The 27,560-nt window shown below is 37.7% G+C and overlaps 1 protein-coding gene and 1 long non-coding RNA gene across 4 annotated transcripts in view; one reads left to right on the top strand and one right to left on the bottom strand.

Moving 5' to 3' along the window:
* The window catches only part of nrp2b (neuropilin 2b), a 140,196-nt gene that overhangs the window by 70,414 nt on the left and 42,222 nt on the right, over nucleotides 1–27,560 (top strand). For all 3 annotated transcript variants that reach the window (XR_015498801.1, NM_212966.1, XM_087266282.1), the window contains 3 exon segments: nucleotides 3,244–3,399; nucleotides 22,464–22,608; nucleotides 25,457–25,806. Coding sequence is in view for 2 of the 3 variants with exons in the window: in NM_212966.1 (NP_998131.1) it covers nucleotides 3,244–3,399; nucleotides 22,464–22,608; nucleotides 25,457–25,806 (651 nt within the window). In the remaining variant the exon portion in view is untranslated.
* Nucleotides 5,865–12,130, bottom strand: LOC147842298 (uncharacterized). The gene is made up of 3 exons (XR_015499276.1): nucleotides 10,666–12,130; nucleotides 7,751–9,901; nucleotides 5,865–7,299 (listed from the first exon to the last, which is right to left on the bottom strand). It is a non-coding gene; the product is annotated as an uncharacterized LOC147842298 (long non-coding RNA).

Genomic DNA, 27,560 nt, shown 5'->3' with positions numbered 1-27,560 from the left:
ATCTTCACCATTCTATTCATGTTGATATTCTGAAGGTATCAGTATGTGTTCATTAGGGATGCAACGATTATAGATTTTAATTGTGCGATTATAGTCTGAGGAATAATCACGGTTTCACGTTTATCATGATTATTATGATTATTTTCAAAACACTACTAGTTCAGAAAATCACATGAAAACTCCAGTGTTATTTACTGCTACTCCGTAACCCAATAATACACCACAAAACCATTACAAAAAAAACAAACAATAATCCATTTATTTTTGGACTTATTTAAGCATAAGTAATAATTTTACACTGAAAATAAATATCACAACAATAAATAAATAAATAATATTATGTATTAAAAAGTAGGATTTGTGTCATGTAAATCTAAGCTACATATAAGCTAAGTATTTCCCTTCTAAAGAGAACAAATGCAGTCATAGGCTACTGAACCTCGGCTGAAACACGGTGTTGAGAAGCCTTTACAAATAATTAAAGCACTGTTAATAGTGAAATCGGACTAATGCTCATACCTAATTTGCCTGATTATATAGTTTGTGGGATTTTATTCTATAAAAAGTGAAAAAAGAATGTATCACAAAACCTCTCCATCAAAAAGTTGACTCTTCTATTAAAAAATAAATGAAACAAATAAATACTGTATATTCATATAAGTGCTTATGTATTAAATAAGGCCTATATAAACATAACATTTTAGAAAACAAGTAACACAAAAATATGTTTTAATATATTTAATCAACTGGGAAAATATGTTGATATTATTATTATTTATTTATTTTTACCGTTCACTCTCAGTGTCTTGCATTAAAGCAATAGTTCACCCAAAAATGTAAATTTACCTACTAATTACTCTCCCTGAAGTAGTTCCAACCCTTCATGACTTTCTTTATTCACTTAACACTAAGAAGATATTTTGAGGAATTTTAGAAACCTGTAACTATTGACTTCCAATGTAGGAAAACAGTCACTATGGAAATCAATTAATACCGGTTTACAGCCTTCTTTAAAATAACTTATTTTGTGTTCAACAGAACAGAAACTCACACAGGTTTGGAACAAGCAAAACGTGAGCAAATTATGACACAATTTTAATTTTTGGGTGAACTATCCCTTTAAAGATGTCTCTGCAATGTAGGCGGTGGGCTGAGATGCTGGTCTCTCTCTGCACTCATCCTCATCTTCATGGTGGGGGGGGGGAGGGGGGGGGTTGGGGGGGGGTGAGGAGCGAGGGTGATAATCTGTGTGGAGAGAGAGAGCTGAATGAAGGTGGTTAGTATTGATCAGAGCTCAGGTGATTGATCTTAAGGCTCTGATAACACCTTCACTGCTGCCCCGTGATCTGCAGGGAGGAGGGGGACGCCTCATATTCCCACAGCCCCATCCATCTTTCAGCTCTTCTGCTCTCATCTCGCCCTCTACTTGCTCCATTATCTCCATCCTATCACTCTCTCAACATCTCACTTTAGGAAACAAAAACTAAATGAAAACATTGTGTTAACTGAAAAAGGTAAAAAAAAAAATGTTAAAACTTAAATAAATAAAGTACAATAAAGTCTGTTGGTTAATACATTTGTTTCCGTTTTTATAAATCTGTCAGTAAATATTAATAATTTTTGTTTTACAAAATACTTGATTTAGAAATTATTTAATAGTTAAACTTTTTAATTTCAGTTTTACCAATTATGTTACTTTGCGTAACACTTTATAGTAAGCTTAAATTTGTTAATAGTACATTAATTAGTAACAATTAACTAACCATTATAATATCTCTCAAGCATTTGCAGTATGCACTCTAAAAAATGTTGTTTAGACCAAACAAAAAGAATTAACGCAACCAGTTTGCATCAATATATTTAAGTTACAACAAAATCTAACAAAATGAAGTTCAGACAACAAACTTTATTATGTTAGCCAAATGACCTTTTCCTTTTCAATTAGAGGCATTTTAGTTGAAATACATTCAACAACAACATGTTTTTTTTTCAGTATTTTTTTATGTATTTTAAACCACAGTTTTTCAGTGTTTTACAAAACATAAATTTGTACTGTTCCGTATAAACAGTATGAAAAATAACCAAAAAGATCAGTGTCTGGACTTAAAACTACAAAACATAAAGTACAACATAAAGGGCAAAATCTACTCTCAAATAAGTAGAGACTTTAGAAAATAATTGTCTTGAGACGCAATACTTTTGCACAAGTTCAATAAAACTTTACAAGTATATTTAAGTTCCTTGAGGTAGCTTAGATTCAGAGCATATATTATGCCCATTAGCAGAGCATAGCACCTTGAAATATCCATTCCATTTAGGATTTTCATGCCCTCAACCATGATGGTTTCCGTCTTGTTCAATTCCAAATTAGACTGAAAACCAATGATGGCAATTGTCATCACTTGCCTTTCAAAGTCCTCTTCAAATTCTAGTGTATTTTTGTTAAGCGAGAAAAAAACCTTTTTAAGTCAATAAACACTGCTAAAATCAAGTGTATTTACCAGGATTAGTCAACACTCTGGTGGAAAAGAGAGAAGCTTTGAAATCCAGAACTCTATTTGTGTGGAAATATTATCAATGCAGTTTCTTTGGGTTACTACAAGTTGAATATTATTTCAAACTAATTGACAAACATTGATTCATTCATTAATTTTCTTTTCGGCTTAGTCCCTTTATTAATCTGGGGTCACCACAGCAGAATGAACTTATTCAGCATATGTTTTACGCAGCGGATGCCCTTCCAGCTGCAACCCATCACTGGCAAACATCCATACACTCATTTACATACACACACTACTGTGTAGTGGTCACAGACCTCTTGAGTTATTTTTTATAAAATGTGTGTATTAATCTTATGTATGAATGGTTATTAAATTACATAAATTAATTAAAATGATATCAGTTAACACACTAATTTAATTTTTATAGCATTTAAATATTAAAATACAATTGAATCTAAAACACTTAAAAAAACAATAGTTTTATTGAAAATAACAAAATATATCTCACTATAGAAATCTTGACTAATTTAGTTTTTTTAAATCCTTTTATTATTTAATAATTCACTTTCCCTCATGTGCTGCAATATTGTGGATGTGTCACACTGAGGCTACACAGCTGAACCTGCTTAAAAACCCAGGGATCAAGACGAGAACAAAATGTCCTGTTACAGTAATTAGAACAAAACCCCTTATCACAAGAGATTTAATAACACACTGGCATTTCTTTTTTTTTATTGCTCAGGTGGACCTGCACTTCCTGAAGGTTCTGACAGGCATCGCTACACAGGGTGCAGTCTCCAAAGAGACTCACAAGTCCTACTTCGTCACCACCTTTAAGCTGGAGGTCAGCACTAATGGAGAGGACTGGATGATATACAGATTCGGCAAGAACCACAAGGTATGATAACGGGTGTTTTCTCTCTTAGTGTGAAACTCTGAAAATGAATAAAGACAAGGTTTATTGTTATTTTTTGCAAGGTATATTGCTATTTTATTTTTACCAGCATTATATCCAGTAGTTATTTACCGTGGTGCAGTTGAAATCTTGGTTTGCCTACAAACGTCATATGGAATTTAAAGGGGTAGTTCACCCAAAAAATAAGAGTTTTCTTACTGTTTACTCACACTCAAGTCATTCTAAATTTTTATGAATTTCTTTCTTCTATTAAAGACGAAACAAAATATTCAGGGGAATGTTGTAAAAAAGCAGCCATTGACTTCTATAGTAATAACAAAAATACTGTTTCAGAATATCTTCTTTTGTGTTCAACAGAACACAGAAACTCAAACAGGATTGGAACAAGTGGAGGATGTGTAAATGATAGCAGATTTTAATTTTTTGGGGGTGGGGGGGGGGGGGGGTGAACTATCTTTATTACATTTATGTCAATTACAATTACTGTCCTTCAGACCATTTTGTAGATCAGTGTTTCTTACCCACGTTCCTGGAGGACCACCAGCTCTGCACATTTTCTGTATCTCCCTAACCAAACATAACTGATTTAGATCATCAGCTCATTAGCAGGGACTGAAAGACCTGTAATGGGTGTGACAGACAAAGGAGAAATCAAAAACATGCAGTGCTAGTGATCCTCCAGGAACGTGGTTGAGAAACACTGCTGTAGATGACGATATTTTTCTTCAGTGTAACTTGAAGATTTCTTACTGAAACGATGGTCCTTGGTCATTCATAAAACCTAAGCATCTACTGGCACTTTGAGAACCAAAAAACATTCCCAAGAAAAACAAAATGAATACCTGTGGCTCCTAACAATACATTAAGATCTTGTGAAGACGAAACATGGGTCTTTGCTAGAAAAAGATGGTGTCCTGTATAGATTAGCTTTAACTTCCTTAAAACACCTTCCTGGAAGTTTCTAGTATACCTAGAAAAAGCTTGATTAGCTGGTTCAGGTATAATTGGGGTTGGAGCTAAAATATGCAGGATACTGACCCTCCAGGACTGAGTTGTACACCCCTGCATTGGAACTTCATTAGACCTCAAAGTATCATCAGGAGCCACGTGAATGAGTTTAGTTTGGCCTGCATGTGTTTTGTTCACTCTCAGTTGTTTACTTGGGTTTTATAAACGCTCTTTTCTGCAGTGACTTCATTCTCCAGACTGATGGGACGAGCTAGACAGGACTCTATTACTCACAATCTGAGTGAACAGACAGATTTAAAGGCTTGAGCAAAAGCAAAGTGAAGGGAGGTCAGAAAAAGAAGAGAGCTGAAATGAGTGAGAAGGTCTGTGTAAATCTAATCGCCCCTTGCTGAACATGCTTCTAATCTTCAGTTATTAACAAATCCCCTGGAAATCCTGTATGCAGTTGATTGCTTAACAGGGGAACATGTGAAGGCTCTGATGTTAGCGCAATGATTTTGGAAGAAGCTGTAAAATATCATCAGTAGCCACTGAGAATGAAACCACTCTGGGCACCATCAGCTGGCATTGGGGTCTTTCGTTCCGGACCCCCTACTGGAAAAGCCTCAGGCTTTAATCTTCCTGAAAATCTCTGAGGCCTTAATGTGCTCATGTTTTTACGGCTTTGGTTTCAGTTGGACTAAGCTTTGTTAAGAAGTCTCGCTGTGCTGGAATGGAAGATTTGTGCCCTATGGGAGGCATGACCGAGCAGTGTCCATTTAGAAATGGTGCTATTAAATAATGTACTATTTATGCATGTGCCTGGAAGAAATGTATTTTTATATTGGCAGCTATCTACCAACATGCCTGCAGACCAAATGCATTCGGACATGGCCTTTTTTAATAACACCAATCATTGTTATGTAGATTTACAGGAAATAGGGTGTCTGCGGTGCAATGAATATGTAAATGTGCAGTACTGTAAACAACTTTGAATGTGAGCGTCATGTAGAAACAGGCTGTGAGTCAGCAGGTTATTATTTTTAGGAGCTGTGTGGCGATGTGTTGGGTTGATTGCTCAACATCAAGCTTCCATCGCTTTCAAATGATGGTGCTAGAGGTGTGTTTCTGTCTCTGGGGGATTTTGTGTTTACGGACAAACAGGAAGAGCTACTGAAGAGATCACTGTGGGCTTGTGGCTGATAGTCTCATTGTGTGTGTGTGTGTGTGTGTGTGTGTGTGTGTGTGTGTGTGTGTGTGTGTGTGTGTGTGTGTGTGTGTGTGTGTGTGTGTGTGTGTGGTGTAAGTGTGATATCAGCAGAGCTGGGCTTAATTTCTCAAACTGCCTCAGTCGCTGTGGCGGTTCTTTCAGTTCAAGACTAGATTACCTTCTGCACACTCATTCAGCTGCTGCTAAATCAGACCTGATAAGATCTCACACACATACACAGAGCTCTTATCCAGAACTTTACTGTGTGCCCTGTGTGTAGGCAGCTACAGTATAAGGAAGCATCATAACTAAGATGTAACTTTATATACTTTATAATGCAAAAATAGCACATTAAATATCTTCTTTTAACACTAGAACTTCAGAGAGAGTAATTTTGATCATTTTTAGATTTTGTAACTTTGTTAAAATGAAACATCTGTATAGTAGCCTGTCTTTTCCAAAGTGAAGTTTATTTATAAACTAATTTCAAGAGGATCACTTGTTTATGATTCACCATGGCTGGACCCACATTAGCTAATGCATGATTCTCCAATCAGATGATCCCTAAGTGACTTCAGTCTTTAAACCACAGTCATCTCCGTCTTGAAGAATCCCCCTTCCCACTTTTTCCAAGATTAGGTGGCACATTAGCCCAGTGGTCAGCACTGTTGCCTCACGGCAAGAACATAACTGGTTCTTATCCTTAGTAGGCCAGCTGACATTTCTGTTCGGAGTTCCCCCAGGTTCACCGATTTTCTCCCACTGTCCAAAAACAGGAGTCATAAGTAAATTGACTAAACCAAATTGGCAACATAGTCAAGTTCCTAGCCAACAGTATTTTCTCCTCATAAAGCAATTCATCATTAGTCACAAAATAAGCCGGGAAGTTCTCGAGATCTACCTGAGCTCGAGAATCCTTTGAGCCAGGTACAGCATGCCAAACAAGCTTATATTCAATCATCAGCCAAGTGTGAACTCTTGACTTGTATTTTTTTTCTAACATTGTATTTTTATTAAAATGACAAAACACAAAATAGTTCAGATTACTTCAGATAGTTCAGATAACTGATTGCATATGTTTCAGCATTCACTACTTTTTCAGTGCCTTTGAATATGCATTCATCTGTTGCCTAGCATACAACTCTCTGAGAGCAAAAACATAACTTTACTTCAGATGTGTCATTCAAACATTCAAAAACAATTATATTACAAAAGTGATCTTATTTATATGCATTAAACCTCTAAAATTAGACCAAAAAATTCAGAGTTAAATTCTAAAATCTCAATAGAAGCTTCCCATGTAAATATAACATGACAAAAACTCAATTCAGTACAGTCAAATATGGATGGTCAGAATGACTGTTATGTCTATTCTAATAGTTATGTAATTCTGGTAGTTTCTGTGGTAAATGCTAGGTTAAAAACAACCCAATTTTGACTCAAGTATAGATAAACCTATGACTGGGTTGTTTTGTTTGAATAGGTTGTGTGGAGTGTATAGTTTCGCACGTCATAATTTAGCCAATTATGATGCGACCCTGGTTTATAATTTTTGTTCGAAATTATAATCCTTACCTATTTCCTACCCCTAAACCCAACCATAACTGTAAATTATTCCAAAAATCAGAGGGCAATAATAGACATTAACGGTAAACATATCCCTTAATGCTGATTGGGATGTTGTTCCAGGATCAACATGGATATTAATACAGGAACATGTCCTACTTAGTGAAAACAGGTTGGTGGTATAGTTTCAATGTCAGAAATTGACCCAGTCACTAACACTACAGCTGAGTAATGCAACTACCCAACTCTGGGGAAAAAAATATACTTTTTTCTGGTATAAAAAATATACCAGTATTGTTTGCATTCTACATCTTGACTTATTTGCCATAGTGTTTTTACTGTGTTACATTCTGGGATTGCCACCTCTGTGAAGAACACACACTCTAGGTTGCTGCATCCCATCGTTGAATCAAATAAAGACAAAATTGATGCTAGGTTTTTGTTTTGTTTTTTTTCAATTAAATGTAAATTAAATTTGTTTAACCCCATACAATGTTGGCTTACAACAACCCAGCATTTATTTAGAGTGCACATATGCCAGCAGCTAGCTCTCTGCAACTCTCACATGGTCACCCACTGAAGCTAAGCAGGGCTGTGCCCTGTCAGTACCTGGATAGGAGAAAACATGTCTAGGTTGCTGCTGGAAGTGATGTTAGTGAGACTAGCAGTGGATACTCAACCCACGGTCTGTGTAGGTCCTAACGCCCCAGTATAGTAAATGGGACTCTACACTGCTTAGTGAGCGCCGTCTTTCAGATGAGATGTTAAACTGGGGTCCTGACTCTCTGTGATCGTTAAAAATCCCAGGATGTCCTTTGAAAAGAGTAGGGATTTAACCCCGGCAGGTTGGGCAAATTTGCCTACTGGCCTCTGTCTATCAAGACCTCCTGACCATCCCCATATCATTATTGGTTGCATCACTCTAACTTCTCTCCACCAATCAACATGTGTGGTGTGCAATCTGTTGCAATATGGCTGTCGTTGCATCATCCAGGTGGATGCTGCACACTGTTGGTGGATGAGGAGATTCCTACACTGTAATTCCCCCACGAGCACTTTGAGTGTCCAAAAAAAGTGCTATTTAAATGTAGGGAATTATTATTTAGTGCCTTTTAGAATTTCTAGGATATATCCAAAAACAGTATATTTATACCTTTTGGAAGAGCCATTTGTATTGGGAGACTTTAAAGCACTGTGTGTTTTGGAACAGAACTCCAGATTCCCTTCTCTTTCATTGGAAGCATAGAAAAGTACACACCAATGATAGAAACACATGCATATACAGTCAATCCCACAACCGTGTGGTTTCCGCACTCTTCCTCCTGAAACCATATCTGATAAAGCCATCAATGTAATGGCAGAACAAGCTATGCTTTTCCACCAACATATTGTTTTAGATTGCAAAGAGGTCAGAAGGTCTCAATCCCATTCCCACTGGTGAGTTGGTCCCTCATGCAATGTCCCACACCTGCTCCTAAGGTCAACATGACCATTTAAAGCAGCAAGGTCATTGACTGAGATCATTATAAAAGTCTAGTAAATTCCTTGCTTGTTTAACAGTACCATCAAGGAGTTTTTTATAGAGAAAGAGAGCATATGGTTTATGTGTTAACATGTAAACTTCCAAAGCAGAGCAACAGAGTGCACTGTCATGGGAGATGACATCAGCTCAGACTTCAAAACGGCAGCCTGACATATTCGTCCATCTCTGCGCATTCCTTGACTTCACATGGAGCGCGTGGATAATGGAAGACTGCTGCCAGATCCCAAGAGGAGCCCTCTGTTCTTCAGGAGTGTACCGCTGAGGGTTTAACCTTTCGTGATGTCATCGACTCGAGAATAGAAGCTCTTTGAGTCGAGTCGGCTGCATGAAGCCAAGCCATCGTGCGTGACAGTGGAAGGTGTTCAGTGAATCGAGGAGACCGTGTCACATGTATTCAAACAAAAATACAAGCTTACCTGTCGTGTAAATGTGGTTTTCATTCACTGTGACAAATGGTGCTTTTGGAGGAAACATTTACACCTCTGAGGGTCATAAAATATATGGTCTGGTCTTACACTTACAGAGTACATACAGATTCTAGCTTGACTTGTGTTTCATTTCTGTGTTGATGTTGTCACCAAAATAGAAGGAGTGCTAAATTATGCACGTTTAAATAAAAAATGGCTTTTTCATTAGCATTCGGCTTATTCAATTCAATTCATCTTTATGTCTATAGCACTTTTTATGATGTAGATTGTGTCGAAACAGCTTTAATCAAGTAAATTGAACCTGCTTTATTCCAGTTTTTACAGTTAAAGTTAATTTTTTTTTAGTTCAGTCTTATGTAAATGTCACTGCTGAAAGCCTCACAAGTCCCAAACCAAGCAAGCCATACTTCGATTATTGCAGAAGATAATGTTTTACTCTTTAAGATCATATTCACAGATAATTGTCACAATTAAAAAGCGTAAGTTATGGCCTGCTTTTACTGAGTGGTACGGTATGATATGGTTCAGTACATTTTTATGCCGTTTTTATTGTCAAAAAGTAGCAAAAAGTGAACTGTACCGTACCACTTTTTTGGGACCCTTTCGAAAGGGTACTAAAAGACAGAGCAAGACACCCAGCTGAACACTATTGGTATACAGAGATACGTCATTCGCTCATGCAACAAGCCAGGGGAATGAAAACAAATATAGCGCCATTTTTAAAAACACAGCCGAGACATTACACCGTAATAATATATACATATAATAACAAGCCAATGTCGACCCGAGCTCAAACAAACATTGTCGTCGTGTTTATGAACAGTCACGAAGCCAAGAAGAAAAGCAGAATCTACCTTGTGCCCCGCAATTGTTTACAAGGCCGTCTGAAGCTTGAGAGGTTTCACTTTCTCTCGAGAGAGAGCTCGTGTGCGCATCTATATTTAAAATAACCAAATTGAGCTGATGATAATAACGTGCGGATGATCATTGAAGTGGTTCTGACATCTGATCCTTTGAGAAATGGACAAGCGCTAAAGTGACGCACAAAAAAACAAAGTCGGAAAAATCAAAAGAGCAGATGATTTTTACAGCAAACATGAACAAACTGCCATGTTTAACTAATATCATCCCCTTTTGGACTATTATGAACTCGGAATGGCGGGATTAATTTCTAACAAGAGGTTACATGTGCTGTTGAAGATTAAAGATACAGATGAGAGGTTTGCACTGACTGGGCTATTTGTTGCATGTTGTTTTTTAACTCAAATAAGGACTAACTGTATGCTGTGTGTAGTTTTTCTGTAATTTTTATAACATATCAGAGACTGTAAGGGTCTGTGTGTGTTCATACATGTTGCATTTATTTATTTATTTTATATAACTGCAGACATTACAGTAGGTTATATCACTGTTCTGCAGTTATAATCAAATCATGTTCATAGAAAGGTTAGTGATGAACATTTATACACAAGTATCGGTGTGTATAAAGCATCTGTTTTGTGAGAAGTGCTTCTCATATGATATGTGAACGACCCGAACAGCTTTACTGTGACATTTCCTCGAGCAAGAATGACATCGATTGGAACTTTCCGTCGGACACCACACCCACCAAAAGATTACCATTGATACCCTTTTGGCAGTGGAAACGCAAGCCTCATAAAGGTGACTTGTACCGACCCGAACCATACCGTACCTTACCGTACCGTACCACTCAGTGGAAACAGGCCATTAGGCTGTAAACAAATGAAACTACATTCTAGAATATTGTATATAAAATCACTTATTTGTAAAGTTTAAGAACATTTTTCTAGTACTTGTTCTAAAATATATATTGCCTATAATTGTAAGCTAAGTAGAGCTTTTGTGTTTGGCGTGATGCTTGTCCATAGTCCCATTTAGCCACTTGTTACCAACCACTTTTAAGTCAAGTAAAAGCTTTTTGAGTGGGGAGTTATCGACGTGTTTTGTCATCAAATAAAACATGAAAGGTTTTTGAGCTTGAACCAAACATTATTACAGATGGAAAAAAATGCCATTAAAAAAAACACTGACTCTTCATACCGGACATTAAAGATACCTATTTCCAGCTTTTCTGGACTCCTTCATATAGCACTCTATTGATCATCCTACACAGTGCTTACAGTTGTTTGTGTGCATGAAACCACAGAGGAGAAAGTGTTTCAACAGAAATTTCCAGTGTTCCCCCCCCCCTGTATCACAGTAGGAAGGTAAATCGAAGAGGGAGGGCCTCCACATTCCAATCTCTCCAACTCAATCTCACATGCAGACTGGGAATTAAGAGGAAAGCAGCAACCAAATCAACATTCTGCAGTTTTCCCTCTATCTGAACAGGATTTAGCCAGACATTGTAATCCACAAGATAATATTCTAAACCGAATGAGCTTTTCTTTCAATTTCACAACCTGCAGACTCACACCCTTGAAATTTTTAATTCATGCTTAATATTTGTCACCAGTGTTTAAAACTCATGACACAAACACACCAAATGGCACAAACACACCAAATTTGGCCACTGTGTTCCACAGAGTACCACATCCATCTTTGACAGCCATGCATACAACCAAGAGTAGCCAGGATACTAGACACGAACCATGAATCAGGAAAACCTGACACATCAAGTTGTACTTTATCTACAGGCCTTTTGAACTTTATAATATGTGTATAATTATTCTACATGCGGTTTCTTTGACCTCATATTAATCGAAAGCCTACAAGGAATATATGTACTTATAAAATAATTTGTCACAGGACTATTCTGCTCTATCTCTCTCTGTGTTTCCTCCTCCTCTGAGGCTGAGCCTGCACTGGCCTGCCGCCAATTGGAGCCCGGCTGCTCTGTCAACATCTTCATCTGGGCCGTGGAGGTGTGGGAGAGAGCAGAGGAAGGGCAGAGAGAGAGAGTAATGACTCAAACAGAGCTGTGAACGCTGACCACATTTCCCAGCGGCCCCATCAGTCTGAGGGAAAAAAAGCATGGCAGCTAGCCAATTCAAAGCAGTGAGAGATGGAAGGGCCGAAAGACAAAAAGACAGGCAGGCATAAGGATGGACAGAGCGGGGAATGCAGCACCTCTTTCATCGACTGTGATCCCTGGTGCCGCCATGTGACTTTTTGTAACCCTGTCCAAGTTCTAATGCACTGTGTCCACTTTTATGCAACGACAAGCTTTTCTCGTTCTATATTACATTGAAAGTGACAGCATCTTGCAGGAGTGTGTGTGTGTCCTCGCACCCCAAGGGTTCAATTTGGAGGGTTTTTATTATTTTAGTAGACCACCCTTGTGCCAGACGTTTGCATAATTCACGTTCATTTTTAGGGGGAATCTCCCTCACTAGTAACCTGCCTTGTTGGCCATTACTGAGGACCCAATTTTACTGTTTACTGTCTCTAGTGCAATGCACTAAATTACTTTAAGCATAAAACGAAACAATGAGAACTAGCCATGCCATGATCCTAAGAAATTTAAATATCGTAGATTTTACGATCCCGGGCGAGCCCCCACAACTAGTAATGAATAATGCAATCAATATTCACACACGTATGCATTTTCATACACTGATGGATTTCTAAGGAGTCCCTAAAATGTAACTACTCCTGAAATGTCAGACTAATTTTTTAAATAATTCATATAACAGTTAATCTACATCCGCCCCATTGATCTGTCTCTGTGTGTGTGTGTCTAGACAGACCAGCAGCACTGCGGCTGTTTACTCTGTCACAGATTAGATCTTCGTGCATATGCGTATACAGAAAATAGACATATGAAAGCATTTATTTATTTTTTTTTTCTGTACACATTTTTTTTAATGTTTTTTTATGATTTTTAATTCCATTGCCATTGTTTTGTAACAGAGATTGAATAATAGCCAGCAGTTGTGTGAAAATGGAAATTAAAATACGTTGTATGATCATTTAAGTAATTCTTTAAGCTTTTAAAATAGCCATTCGTCATTAGTATCCTCAATAACCATGTTTCATAGTCTTTGTTTTGTGTCTTTTATAGTGTATGATGCGCCATGGTCCATATTTTAGAAGACATTTAATTGTTGAGTAATTCAATGGGGTGTTACCTTTTTAAAAGGTACAAATTTGTACTAAATTTGTCCAAAAGTGTTCCTCTTAAAATTTGTAGGTAATAATATATACTTCTGAGGTATCAATATGGACCCTTCAAGTACAAATGTGTACCTTTTGAAAAGGTACCACCCCAGTGACAGCTCTCGTACCTTTATTTCTGAGAGTGTAGTAACATTTTCATTCTATTTCTACTTCGTTTTTAAGGGAGTATTCAGCGAATATAAAGAGACAACATCGCAAAACGTAAAGTTTTTTTTCTTTTCATTTGAAGTGCGTTATTCAGTTCCATAACACTCTCAGCAGTCCTTACTCCTTATTTGCGTCTAATACCCCAGTTTGTCACGGTGGCATGAATGAAATGTCCATGAGTTAAACTAAAAATGCCGAGCTGCAGTAAAAGTCTGGCATCCTGCTGATTTGATTCAGAAGAGCATTTTTTTGTTAGACTGCTCACCGGTCAGGTATACATCCGCGCTAAAATATCAAGGTGAAAGTCATCATAGCTTGCGTAGAATAGACCCAGCTCCCAACCCAACTTTGAGATATATATATATATATATATATATATATATATGTATGTATATGTACGTATGTGTGTGTGTGTGTGTATGTATGAACAGTTCAGATGCAAAAACCTGTAAGTTCCGTCTGAAATTTCCATCGAAAATGAAATTTTTTTCTCAATCTTCTTTGTTTATGCTGAGATTTCACTCTTCTTTGCAATAAACTTGATATTACTGAACACATACAGGAGCCTGGGAAAAATGCTTATTTTAGAAGAAAATTTCAGAAGGCATTTAGAGGTTTAAACTCATCATATATTTGATAACAAAAATGGAACATAGGTGAACACTTTAGTTTAAGTATTAAACCTCACTCTGAACTACTAGGGGCTTACCTGCCTATATCAAAATAATGGCTGTTTACTTGTACTTGCTAAATATTCTGCATGATCTGTTTTCCGACCCAATACCTAAACCCAACGACTAGCTAACTAACCATTAATAAGCAACAATTTAGTATAATATTGAGGCAAAAGTCAGCTTTAATGTTTCATTAATAGCGAGTAAAATATTGAGTAAAGTCCCAAGATGTGGATCAGTTTGTTCTTTTGTATTACATTAGAAAATCTGTCATGTCCCGCTGACATCTTGTCAGTACACTGGCATATAACAACTGGCATCAGGTTTGAAACACTGTTCTCATGTCAGTCATTTTTCACATGTGGGTACAGCGTCTGAGCACAAGACAGACGAGAGAGCGAAATAGGAAGAAGTGAAATGAGTGCTTACTTTCACACAGAATGAAAAGACGAAAGAATAGTCTCTCTTTCTACTGATGTTATAGAAGCTAAGAGTTCAACACACTTGGCCTATTATCTTTCTTTGATCGGTTTCAAAACCATCTGCATGCTTCAATCCACAAGCGTAACACATTGTCTTTAGTTTATTCTGTGCTGTACAGCCGTGCTTGATTTTGCATGGGATGTGGGGTTTTCTGTTTTTTAAAAAATCTTTTCAGTTAAGTGCAGTTCCAAAGCTGTTGATTTTATAGTATACTATATTTATTTTACTATATTTTAACTAATAAAAGCACATTTAGTTGCATTGGCATTTTAGGGCATTGCTTTTATAGTAATAGTTTTGGATGTTGTTGGGATGATGAGTCATTGTCTTGAGTTTAATGTAAATGACATTGGCAGTGAGTTTTTAATTGCGTTTACAAAATGCCCATGTTTTGTCTTTGTTTTCAGATTTTTTATTATTTTTTTTTTTGTTCTTTAGCTGAACTGCGCTCAAAAAAAATGTTTGCTGTTTGTTCAAACTACTTATTTAAATTGAGCTAAAACAACACAATTCTTGAGTTTTTTAAGACAACTTAATTTAATGTTTAACTTAATTTATGTTGTTCCAACACAAATAGATTGTAAACAAAATGTAAAAAATGCTGGATTCCACACAATTTGTTCATGTTGTCTCAACGCAAAACGATTAAGCTATCTTAAACTTATTTTTACAAGTTTAAGAGATTGTGACCTGTAAAGAGATGATGCCAACCATAAAGAACTTCTAGAGGTATCCATAATCCTAGACCAGGCCATATCCTGAGAAGATGTTGTAGTGGTCATGGAGGAGTGGAGAGTGGTTTCTCTCCGAGTCTGGTTTCTCTCATGGTTTTTTCCTTCACTTTCATCAAATGGTGAAGTTTTGTTCCTCACCACTGTCACCACTGGCTTGCTTGGTTTAGGACTTGTTGATCTAGTTTGATGGATTTGTTCTTCAGTGTTTTGACTTTCAGCAATGAAAATTGAACTCTGAAAACTGGACCGACAGTTTCAATTCACTAGAATGTCTATGTTAAGCTGCTTTGACACAATCTACATTGTAAAAGCGCTTTACACTCTAAAAAATTACTCTTGCTGTTTGGTCAAACTACTTATTTAAAATAAGCTGAAACAACCCAATTCTTGAGGTTTTTTTTTTTTTTTTTGGGACAATTTAATTGTTTTACATTCAACCAACTGAAGTTTGATTAAATAAGCAAATAAGTTAACCTGATTCATTCATGTTGCCCCAACACCAACCGATTGTGTGGAACCCATCATTCAGTGTAAAATGCTGGATTCCACACAATTCCTTCATATTGTACCAGCACAATTCGATTAAGATAACTTGAGCATTTTTACAAATTTAAATGGATTGAACATAAGACATTAACTTTTAAGTAAGTAGTTTGAACAAGCAGCAAAAGTCGTTTTTTGAGTAAAGATATAAAGATGAATTAAATTGAATATAAGTGTACTGAACATAAAACTTTTAAGTTGTCCCAAAAACACCATACAAATTGTGTTTTTTTCAGCTCATTTTAAATAAGTAGTTTGAAAAAAGCAGCAAAAGTCATTTTTGGAGTGGGTGCAAGTGCTAACTCTTTTTCTATTGTTGGCAAAGGAGGATGATATGTGTTTTGTTGACAAATTTTTGCTTCTCAAATGAGCAAAAAGAAAAACACTACTTGCTGATTGACTGCCAATGAGCATAAGAGTTTTGTTAAGTGTTTTGTGAAGCACTGGTTCTACTCTTGCAGTTTCTACATTTCCTGCAATCCTCTAAGTGTGTGTAATATTGTTTATGAATATTTGCATAATTTAATTATGCTTTCCTTTCAGCTTTTCTGTGTGTACCTCTCTGCAAAGCAAAAAAAGTGCATGTATCAAACAAAAGATACACCAAGACTCCCATCTAAGTATAAAAATCATTGCCACCCTTGACAGATGCCACATACCTGATCCCCTCACAGGCTGCACGCTAGGAAACACTAGCAGCCATGCTGAAAGGGAACATGATATAAGTAACACACGCAAATGCATGATTCATGATCGTAATTTAGCATAAACCTTCCGATGACGGCAGTGTCCATTTGTTATGTCTCTGGCTACAGGCATGCACTTGCACACGCTGAGAGTGCATCAATCAAAGATTACGCCTAGACTGCATAGTGAGAGAGAGAGTGAGATTATAGAAAAAAACACACACACAAAAAAGAGGGAACGGGAGTGAGGGTGGCCTTGTATCAGTAGACGACCTATGACAGCAGGCTTGACAGCAGTTCTCCTGTTTCGGTGTGTGGGAGAGTCTGTCATTACCGGCACCTGTGTGTCTGTCAACACAACACCACCAGTCAGGGGCCAATGTAGCTCAGGGATGCAAAGAAAACATTAGCAGGTGCGTGTGTGTTTTGGAGTGGGGGGGACAATAAATGTGTAGTTTGATGTTTCTAACACAATCCGTTTTGATCTCTGCCTATCTCTGCTGCTGTCAGAGTCTGGGACTTTGTCATTTTTGTCATTCCTCTCACTTTCCCTTAGAGGACCAGAGGGAAATCACCATTCTTCAGCTTCATCTCAGCCAGCTCCCTAACGCCCTCTCAGTAATTGGACTGCTCAATCCTGTTACGCTTTTTTAGCTTTTTTCTGGGCTTTTTGATCATTTTGGCATCTTCATGGTTAATACTCTTCTCTTTGTGTTTTTTGGAAGTTTATCTGTAATGAGCAGTGGGCCTTCTGTCCCAAATCCCATGCGAGAAACATCTGTTCGTCTGTTATGAGGGACTCGCAGCCCCTAGTTTTCTGCTGGTTTGGATTAAATTTGTCAGCCAATCACTGGCCAGGGAAGGGAGCCGCCCAGTCCATGGACAACGGTAGATAAAAACTGACTGAGAGGTTGCTAAGCGGTCGCTAATGTATTCTGTGGTTTCAGCAGTGTTTGTGTTTACTGAGCTCTAAATGATAGCTAAGACTGTGGCTAAAGTTGTTCCTTCGATGCAAATCTTTTTTTTTTTTGCCTAACATCTTCCAGAAAAAAATAGTAAGATTGATTAGAAATTATTATTTAATTCAACTCAAGTTTGTTTGTATAGCACTTTTTACAATATTTATTGTTTCATAGAAGCTGTTCAAAAGATGCACATTATTGCATGACAATCAAACTCATTCATTCGTTTTCTTTTCGGCTTAGTCCCTTTATTAATCCGGGGTCGCCACAGTGGAATGAACCACCAACTTATCCAGCACATATTCAACGTAGCGCATGCCCTTTCAGCTCCAACCATCTCTGGTAAACATCCATGCACAATCATATACTATGGACTATTTAGCTTACCCAATTCACCTGTACTGCGTTGCCCTACAATCAAATTAATTTATATAATTAATTAAATAATCATATAATTGAACAACTTTGCTCAATAAACCATGCATCCATGCATCCATCAGTGTTAATATCAATTGATTTTTGATAAAACTAAAAATATTTTAAAATCATATGAAAAACAGACATAAAAACATCATATCGTAAGTTTAAGATAAAGTACTAACACTGTTAAAAAAGAAATCCGAAAATAAATGTTAATTAGAATTATATACATGTGTTTAAGGCTACCTGTTTTACCTTTTTCAAGATTTAAGATGAGTCTTTCATGTCTCCAGAATGTGTCTGTAAAGTTTCAGCTCAAAACACCCAGCAGATTATTTGATACTTTTCAGAGTATTGGAATTTTCTGCAATGAACACAATGTAGCTGTTTTGGTTACCTGTTGCTTTAATGCTAGTTCTCCCCGCCCACCCTTCCCACATGCCTCAATCTCTGGCTGCGTCAGATAAACAGCACAGTGACAGACATAAAGGAAGCAGATCTTACATAACGTTTGTGAGAAATACAACAGTAAGAACTTTCCCAATGATTATTTGATGTATTTGTTGTAGAGTTAAGCCTTTCTGCAACGATGAGTCACACACAATGTTGTTACAAAGTCCACGCAAAGTCAGAGAATTTAACTTTGCACTGTTTTTGCACGGCAAATGTGACAGGATACACGTTAATATCCACTGCTGAATGGATATCGTTATGTTAATGTACAAAATAAACCTGAATTAATGTCCACACATTGGGGTTGAAGTGTCTTCTTTTAGAATTGTACTGACATGCGGCTGTGGTGATAAAGTAAAAACTGTAAAATCGCTGTAATTTATTACAAACATGCACTGTTTTAACAACTTTTTAAACTTGTAAAACTCATTTTTGATTGCATTTGCTTATAATTGATAATCACAGAGAGCTAAACAGATCTTTAAATAGCAGTTGCTTAGTGCACATCCTGTCTTGTTGATATGATTATACGCGTTTCTATGGAGACATGTTAATATGCGGCTGCCAATCCAATCGCTGAGAGGGGAAATCGCACTCCTCTGTCACGTTGTGGTCAGCCTCAAAATGGGAAGGATTTGGATCCTATTTTAACATCAGTACATTTTAAAAAAAGAGACTTGTTGTCTTTAGATTACCCCAATATGTTTGTGGACACACTATACCTACTCACAGTTCTGTCCAAACTGTCTTTCATCAAAGGTGTTTTTTAAGAAAACAAATTAAAATAAAAACTCACTAAAACTACATGACATCACCATGGGTTCCCTCAAGATTTACCAATGGGGTTTTCAAATGTCTGTGGTAATAATAACTTGAGAGTAAACTTAACACTACATTTAAGTTGTATGACAAAACACTGAAGTATCGTTGACAGACACAGACCTTATTTCACTGATTAATTGGAAATCTCCATTAGAAAAACATCATAAGAAAATCTTGAGGGAACCCACATCAAATACTGTAATTATTCTGCATTCTGACATAACTGCATCACTTTATTATAAGGAAAATTAATTAAACCTTCATTTAAATCTTCATAAATGCTGTAATAGAATATAGATAATACTAAAATAACACTGCCACATGTATAGCTTTGGAATATTTCACAGACTTCCTAATGTAGCTGAGTTTTTTTTATTTACCTTTTCGGAAGTGCTGGGTGTGTGTCAGGTTGTGTCAGTGAATCGTGAGAAATAGGACTCTCCCACACACTAAAGAAATGATATATTACACACTGCTTGCCCCTAGTCGTCTCATACACACACACATGGACTCTCCTTGGCTCTCACACACTGCACTGTGATGAAAAACTTCACAGGCAGTGAAGGGCAAGGTTACACACTCCATCATGAGGTCATTAAACAAAAGCAGATTTTCTGTGCTGCATGTCTGCATCTTCCTACTGACAACAGCTCCACACACTCCCTTTTTCTTCTGAAGCATCTTGCTCTCCTCACACACACTTTTTCTCAAGGCTTGTCTTGTGTTTTTGCCACACCTTTTTTGCACTGCTCCGATTGCATGTAATTATCAGCTTGAAATCGAAAAATGTTTTTGGCTTCTGTTCACTTTTATTAGTTTCATTGTATTGTTAATTAGGGATGCATCGAAATAGAAATTCTGGGCCGAAAACCAAAATCGAAATTACTTTATTCTGATTATTTATTATTTTAATATTCAATCATTCATTTTCTTTTCGACTTATCCCTTTATTATTTTTTTATATAATGTAATTCTGTAAGACTTAAGACTTAATTCTGTAAATTTAACTCTTTTGCTTTTTGGTCGATGCAGCAACAATCCGGCTTTTGCATTGCTTTCGTAGCACAGTACTTTTCACTTCATGTGTGAAAGCCACTTCATTCTTTGTTTATAGCATATGTTTATAGCTAGAGCGAGGTTAAAACCAGCGTGTTTCTTTTTTATTGGCCAATAATATTCGGCGGTTAAAATTAGTAATGACTCGCATGAAATTAATGTTTTGACACAGTGTCGAGATTCTGAAGCGCAAGTGTTTCGAAACACTGCACCAAAGCATGAAGTCACGTGACTAGGGTGTTTTGAAGCACCAAGTCACGTGACTTAAGCGATTCAAAGCATCAGTTATTTCAGAAGCATTTTGAGACCTGGGTCGAAAAAAATCTCATGTAGCTTAGTGGGCAGACTTCATGTGCTGTAATTGGCCCCAGTTCGAAATCCGAATTTTCTGAAATTATGACGATGTATTTAATAATGTTACTTTTATGATCAAAAGACATATTTAGTTGTTCATCCGGATGTCAGACCAATGTTAAAACAAAACTTCACCCTGGATTCAAACCCATTACCTCTCCATGCTAGTCAGGAACTCTCACCGCTTCACTAACTCACTTGAAACCTCAACTCTACAACAAGGGATTTAGTTCCTTAATTTGTTTACCTCAACAGTTTCTTTGCTGAAGCTTCCAGAGCAGTGCATAAAAATGACTACTAGGTGTCACTGTGGAGATGGGTTTTGAAACTTTTCGAAGCTTCGACATGTTTCCTTCAGCTGTTTCAGTGTTTTGTGAAGCCTCGCTTTGCCCGCCATTATCAAAAATACAGTGCATCCCTAATGTTAATGTAATATTTTATATTTAGTTAGTTAATTAGTGTCACGGGTAGGCTCACTCACAAATGTACGGATTTATAATGCAAGGAATTATCAGTAATACGTATTTACTGCAACACTCACAACAGGGAGTGGTGACAAATACCGGACATACAATATACGGTATACAATACCAGACAAAGGAATAAACTGAACTCAGGGGTACAAATGCACAAGACATGATTAAACAGATTACAAACAGGGGTGTGACACAGTTGGAACTACTGGCGGGAAAACTGAACTAAAGAAATACATGACGTAAACAGAAGGCACATAGTCACCTCAGAGGCACCAGACGTTTTTTGCAATACAGTACATTATGAACATTCATTTCCTGATGTATAAACTTAATATTTAAGGCCACTGAATATAAAGGGGGTCCAAATATTTCTTAGTTTTAATATTTTAATAGTTAAAAAAAAAATGGCACTTATGTTCGTTACATATTACAAAAAAATGACAGGTAGATTTGTAGTAGTCTCTAAGTTATGATGAAATAAGTGAAACATTTGTACAATTGCCCGAGGCCTCCACTGCTTTTAAACAACCGTATGTGCAATGATTAATGATCGCAGGTCCTCAGTTCACAGTTTCAAGCTTTTATTTCATGATATATTAGGGTGATTTACCAAATTTCAGAAGGCTGTGCTTTTAGTTTTTCTAACCCGTCTTTAATCTCTTCATTCACTATCCGCACAAGCCAGCCGTACACAGACCTGACCCAGACCAGCTGGCCCGGATGTCATTGGATCTGGAGACGGGTCAGGTCCTTAGGGTCCAGGCTTTGTTTCTGTGTGTGCAGTGGAGCAGAACTCGCCCTTTTCTGGTCCTTCTCCCCTTTCCCACTTCCTCTCTCTGGAGACAAAGACCATGACAGAGGCTTGAGTCTCCAAGGAACGAGGAGAGATGGATATTGCTATCAGAGCTTGTCATCTTGTCCATCCTCGCCACCCCAAGATGCAAAAGCTAAAGCACATGTTTCTAAAACACCCTGGGAACTGCCTGCTGAAATACCAGTGATCCATCTGACATATTGATGTAAACATTGACAACACCCAAAAACATTTGGTTGCATCTTGTTTTATGTCTTTATGTGACAACGTTCAAGCTTATGGAGTGATTCTTCAAAACCCCCTCATTCATGTCTGTGGTCTTTAACTCATTCTGGAGGAAGCAGCGTTTCATGTTTGAATTTATGATGTGAACATTGGCGTCTCTGTGTGTATTCAGTGGTGTGTGTATTTTTGTTGCAATTAAAGTCACAATCTCACTTGACCCCGGTAAATAAGCTCTCACTCTGCGAGGATTTGTGCTTGTTTGTGAGGTTAGTTTGTTTTTGAATGAGTGGCCTCAGCCTAACCACCTCCTGAATAGCTGTAAATCTCTCTCTCTTTCTTCCTCCCTCTATGTGTGTCCTTAGGTTTTCCATGCGAACGCAGACCCCTCAGAGGTGGTCCTGAACCGGATCCCCCAACCCGTCTTGGCTCGGTTTGTCCGCATCCGACCTCAGTCATGGAAGAATGGAATCGCTTTACGCTTCGAACTTTACGGCTGTCAAATCACGGGTCAGTAAACCTCACACCACAAAACTTTCTTTAAATCTGCAAACAATCCATGTTTCATCACTCCTTAAGGGAACACTACTATGTAGTGTTTCACATTAAGGATGTACTAAATGTAAAATGAGACAATAGCAGACTTTCATACAAAGATAGTTCAGTCCATCACAATATACAAAGTTCCATTAATCAATAAAGCTCTCTGCACTGCAGAAAGAATGTAATATTTACATTATGTCCACACATTGCTTGCTAAAATGTGACTTGCAAGGAATCCTGACTGTCCAGAACTTGAACTTGGAGGCTGACTATTTTGAACTGATTACTTCTGATTGGCCATTGCTTTTATGAAATAAGCAGAAATGTCTATGATTGGCGGCTTTGCTCAGGCTGCAAGAAATCCTGCAAACACACTAACAGACACATACTTGTACAGCTTTTTATGGGGACATCCTAGACTTCCTTCAGAGACTTAGTGATTTACTTAAAGTACAAACTGTATATTCTATCCCAATTCCACCCCAAAACCCAACACTGACAGCATTTTTAAATTTTTTTTTTTTACTCATTTACACCAAAATGTCCCCACAAGGTCAACACTCACTGGTATTGCTATACAGGTGGGGACATTTGGTCCCTACAATGGGAAAAACACAAGGTACACACTACTAGGGATGCTTCGATCAATCGGCTGAAGATCGGTATCAGACGAAAAACACATTTCAAGACTTAATTGGTACTCCCAATCTAGCCGATGTCATGAAACAATGGCTGGTTTGTTTATGAGTTTAAAAGCAGAGGAAGACGCACATCCACACTCGTATATTATACACCAGAAGCCCTACAACCCTACCAGGTCAACACTTACAGGTATTGCTATACGTGGGACATTTAATCCGCCCAATGTAGGAAACACAAGGTACACACTAGGAATGCTCCAATCGATTAGTCGAAGATCGGTATCGACTGATAATCACATTTCATGACTCGATCGGTACTCGCCAATATGACAGGTCTCATAAACTGATTGCTGGTGTGTTTATGAGTTTACAAGCTGAGGAAGTCGCATGTCCACACCCGTATATTATACATCAGCAGCCCTACAACATGTAAGGAGGTAAATGATGTTTCGGAGTTTGAGCAATCGATGCGCATGCGTCATAACAGCTAAATAAAATATATACAGATGTGGTGCGATCTCTGTTTATACAGTTTATTGGCGGAGCTCACGTGAATGATGCTCTCTCACCAGTGTTTGGAGCTGCTGTCTAGTGTCCAACATGTCCTGGAAGCTCCGCTCGTCTAGGACATAGCGGCACAGTGATGCCCGGAAATTAGATAAAATACCCTGCAAATCATGGCGACAAGAGTAAATGAGCAAGAGAACAGATGGAAAGAGGCACAGTGATGTTCTAAGCATTACTTTGGTTAGGTTAAATAAATAGAGCAGTGAAGTAAGAATAGAGTATTTTTAAATCTGTTATATCTATTATTTTCTCTAAAGCTCCTTCTGACCATGACATGTCCACGCTAAATGGTTAAAAGAGACATGTTAAAGGGATTATATGTAGTATTCTTCATTTATATACTTAGGTAAGGAAAAACTTTACTTAAGTCAACTTAGACGGAAAATGTGCCTTATGCATTATATAGCTTGAAAGATCAGAATCTGTATTTGGTATTGGTCGATTACCATGACAAGGAGTCGCTACTTGGTATTGGCTGCAAAAATCCTGATTAGAGCATCCTTAGTACACAAACCAAGTATATATAATCTAGAAGTTTCCTCCATCTCATATGAACTTTAGAGCCCAGCAGGCTATCAAATGCTGCATGTGACAGATACCGTTCCAGACGCCTACTGTGTCCCTGTCAAGTGAGCTTAGATGTGTATTTATCAGAGCTCTTTAGGGTCCTGATTGAGTTTGGCTATTTATGGAGATGGGGAGATAGCAGTCACCTAATTCTGTTAGCATGTCCTGCAGCAGATGAAGGAGGTGAGCTGCTTTTGCACTGATGTTATCAGAGACATCACACTCCATCATTACGCTATTAAACAGTGATTCGCTCCTATTTTCGTCGACACTGAGCAGGACAAATGTGCTTTTAGAGACGAGGTCTTTTTCAGCACTGACACAAACAACGCACGGACACGCCACCGGCCCCCATATTAGACCTACTCTAGTCCCGCGGGGGCTGTTGTCCCTTGGGCATCCAGCCCAGAACAAGCTGCTTTCAGTGAGGCGTGTTGCTGCCCTTCCTGTCTTTCCTGCGAAAGAGTGATGCTCAGCCCGCGGGATATACGACAGTGCAGAGCCCATAAAGATGCCCGTGAAACCATCTATCACGTCGGTGCCGTTAGCCTCGATCCGTGTTTTACTGCTCTTTCTGTCGGAGTGTGGGCGGGTGTACCTCTGGGTGTAATTCAGCTGAGATTGTTAGGATGGGCTTGAACCAGATGCCCCAGCCTGTTTTCCTCTTTTTTTGTTCTGTGTTTAAGCCATAGGCCAAAATCAATCATTTATTTCTGGTAGCTTTTGTGTTTGTGCCGGTTGAGCCAGAGAATGGCTGTTTTGGGCTGAGTGGGTTTGCTTTTAACTCTGTTGAGGTGAACCTAGCGAAACTAGAACACGAAATTCTTCCTGTAATAAATCCTACACACAAACACCCACTCCAGGGGGGATGTATACATGAAAAAAAAAAAACTGCACCCACACATGCTGTATTTATTTATTATTTACTCCTAAGGCCTCTCTCATGACATAACAACATGAAACATTGATCTCTTCAGCCTTAAAATGTCAATTCCTCTTTGCTTCACCATAACTCATCTGCTTGTCTATCCCTCATCCAGACGCTCCATGCTCCGAGATGCAGGGAATGCTCTCTGGCCTTCTTCCGGATTCCCAGATCTCTGCCTCCTCCATGAGGGACATCCATGGGGCCACAGGTGCCGCACGGCTGGTGGCCAGTCGCTCAGGGTGGTTCCCCAGTCCCACACAGCCCGTGGCTGGAGAAGAATGGCTGCAGGTAGATCTGGGAGTCCCCAAAACAGTACGGGGTATCATCACACAAGGAGCCCGAGGAGTGGATGGTAGTACCAGCGCAGAAAATCGTGCCTTCGTGCGAAAGTATAAACTGGCCCATAGCTTGAATGGAAAAGACTTGAGCTACATCATCGACCCTAAAACTAATCTCCCAAAGGTGAAGACCAATGCTTTAAAGAAAAATCATAAGTTTTTTTTGTCTGATTGATTGATTGATTGGTTGATTGATTGATTGGTTGATTGATTGATTGATTGATTGATTGATTGATTGACCACTTTAAAGATAATAAAAAAAATGTTTTAGATCACATTTTTTGCAGTGTAGATGCTCTTGTATTTGATCGGACTCGAGCTACTACAAGATGATCTGCTCTTACATTACTAACCTTATTCTTACAATAAACGGAATTGTTGTAAGCTGTTGACTTACGCTAACCAGGTGGGATTTTAACTTTGATGTATGAAATTGATTTTGAAACTGGTTTGCAGAGGTAAAAAGAGTACTGAAAAATCCTACTTAAGTTAAAGTACAATTACTTGCCAAAAATGTAATGCGAGTAAAAGCCCATATGCTGCAGTGAATTACGGTACATGACTGGACCAAGTCATATATGGGCCTAGTCTCAGCCAAGTTAATAACCCATAACTCGGCCTGAACTGGGCCAGCTATGGAACATGTTTGGTCATTGTCATTATTTGGTTTGCAACGACTGCGATGAAATTGATAAACTCATGAAGCATTGCGATTTAGGCACGTTAATAATGGTAATGGTTTGTAATGGTTAATAATAATATAATTTGTTAATCAATTATATGTAATGCAGGTAAAATTCGGTTATTTTGCAACATACAGGATACAACAGATTTATAAATAGTGATTGTTTCCTGGATTAAAATGAAGGCATCAGAAGATGCAAACAGGGAGATGGAAATGACTTTGTACTTCTAAATATTTCTTTACTCAAAAAAAAAAAAAAAAAAAAAATATATATATATATATATATATATATATATATATATATATATATATATATATATATATATATATATATATATATATATATATATATATATTAAATGTGGGTCAAGACAGGCCAAACTTACATGGCCCACAAATATTTTTTTTTACATTTGGGCCAAATAATACATTTGTCGTCTGGCCCAAGTATTGTTTGCCACCTTAAATATGGTGCAACCTCTGTCAAATCTGGGCCATGTTTGGCCCACATCCTGTATGCCAGAGCCGGATGAATTCCTGCTGTGCCAGCTTCATGCCAAATTTGCGCCAAAATCTGCTGCTACCTGGGGCCAAATCTGACGCCATGTTTGCCAAATCTGAAATGATGTTTACTTCTTGTACCTGCTGGGTGTTTAAGGACATTTTGGTCATCATACAGTAAACATCCATCATCTTCTCATCAGTGACATTCATCTAAACAGTCTCTGGGTCATTGCGTGTAAAGATTTTGAACATCTTGGACACTTTTAATGCTTCCAAACAGTTTGTTGCAATTATAAATCACCCATGTCTTGGGGTAGTTTCTTATGATGTGATTTATCTTCTATGTGGGATTTGATTGAACAGGAGTCACAGGACTGATTATTCTAATCCCCATAGACAGGTAGTAAAGTAGTGACTGCAGGCTGAATGAAAGTAGTGGAGTAAAAGTACTGATACAGCACTAAAAAAGTAAAAGTGCACATTTAAAAAATCATGAATAATAAATTAATAAATCACAATTTCTCTGATAAACTACTTCATTACAGTAGTTTGAGTTTTTGTAATTTGTTACTTTACACTACTGTTGGTTTGTAAGCCAAACATTTTTATTTTGCCAGTCCTGATTCGACCCCAAATTCATGATTCTTTTGGTGAACAGAAACAATAACTGCTGCTCTCAATATCTCATT

Source organism: Danio rerio, chromosome 9 (assembly GCF_052040795.2).
Source record: "Danio rerio strain M-AB ecotype USA chromosome 9, GRCz13ab, whole genome shotgun sequence".
NCBI classification, from domain to species: Eukaryota; Metazoa; Chordata; class Actinopteri; order Cypriniformes; family Danionidae; genus Danio; species Danio rerio.
The sequence above is the reverse complement of the archived record's forward strand: the minus strand, read 5'-3'. Positions and strand labels throughout refer to the sequence as shown.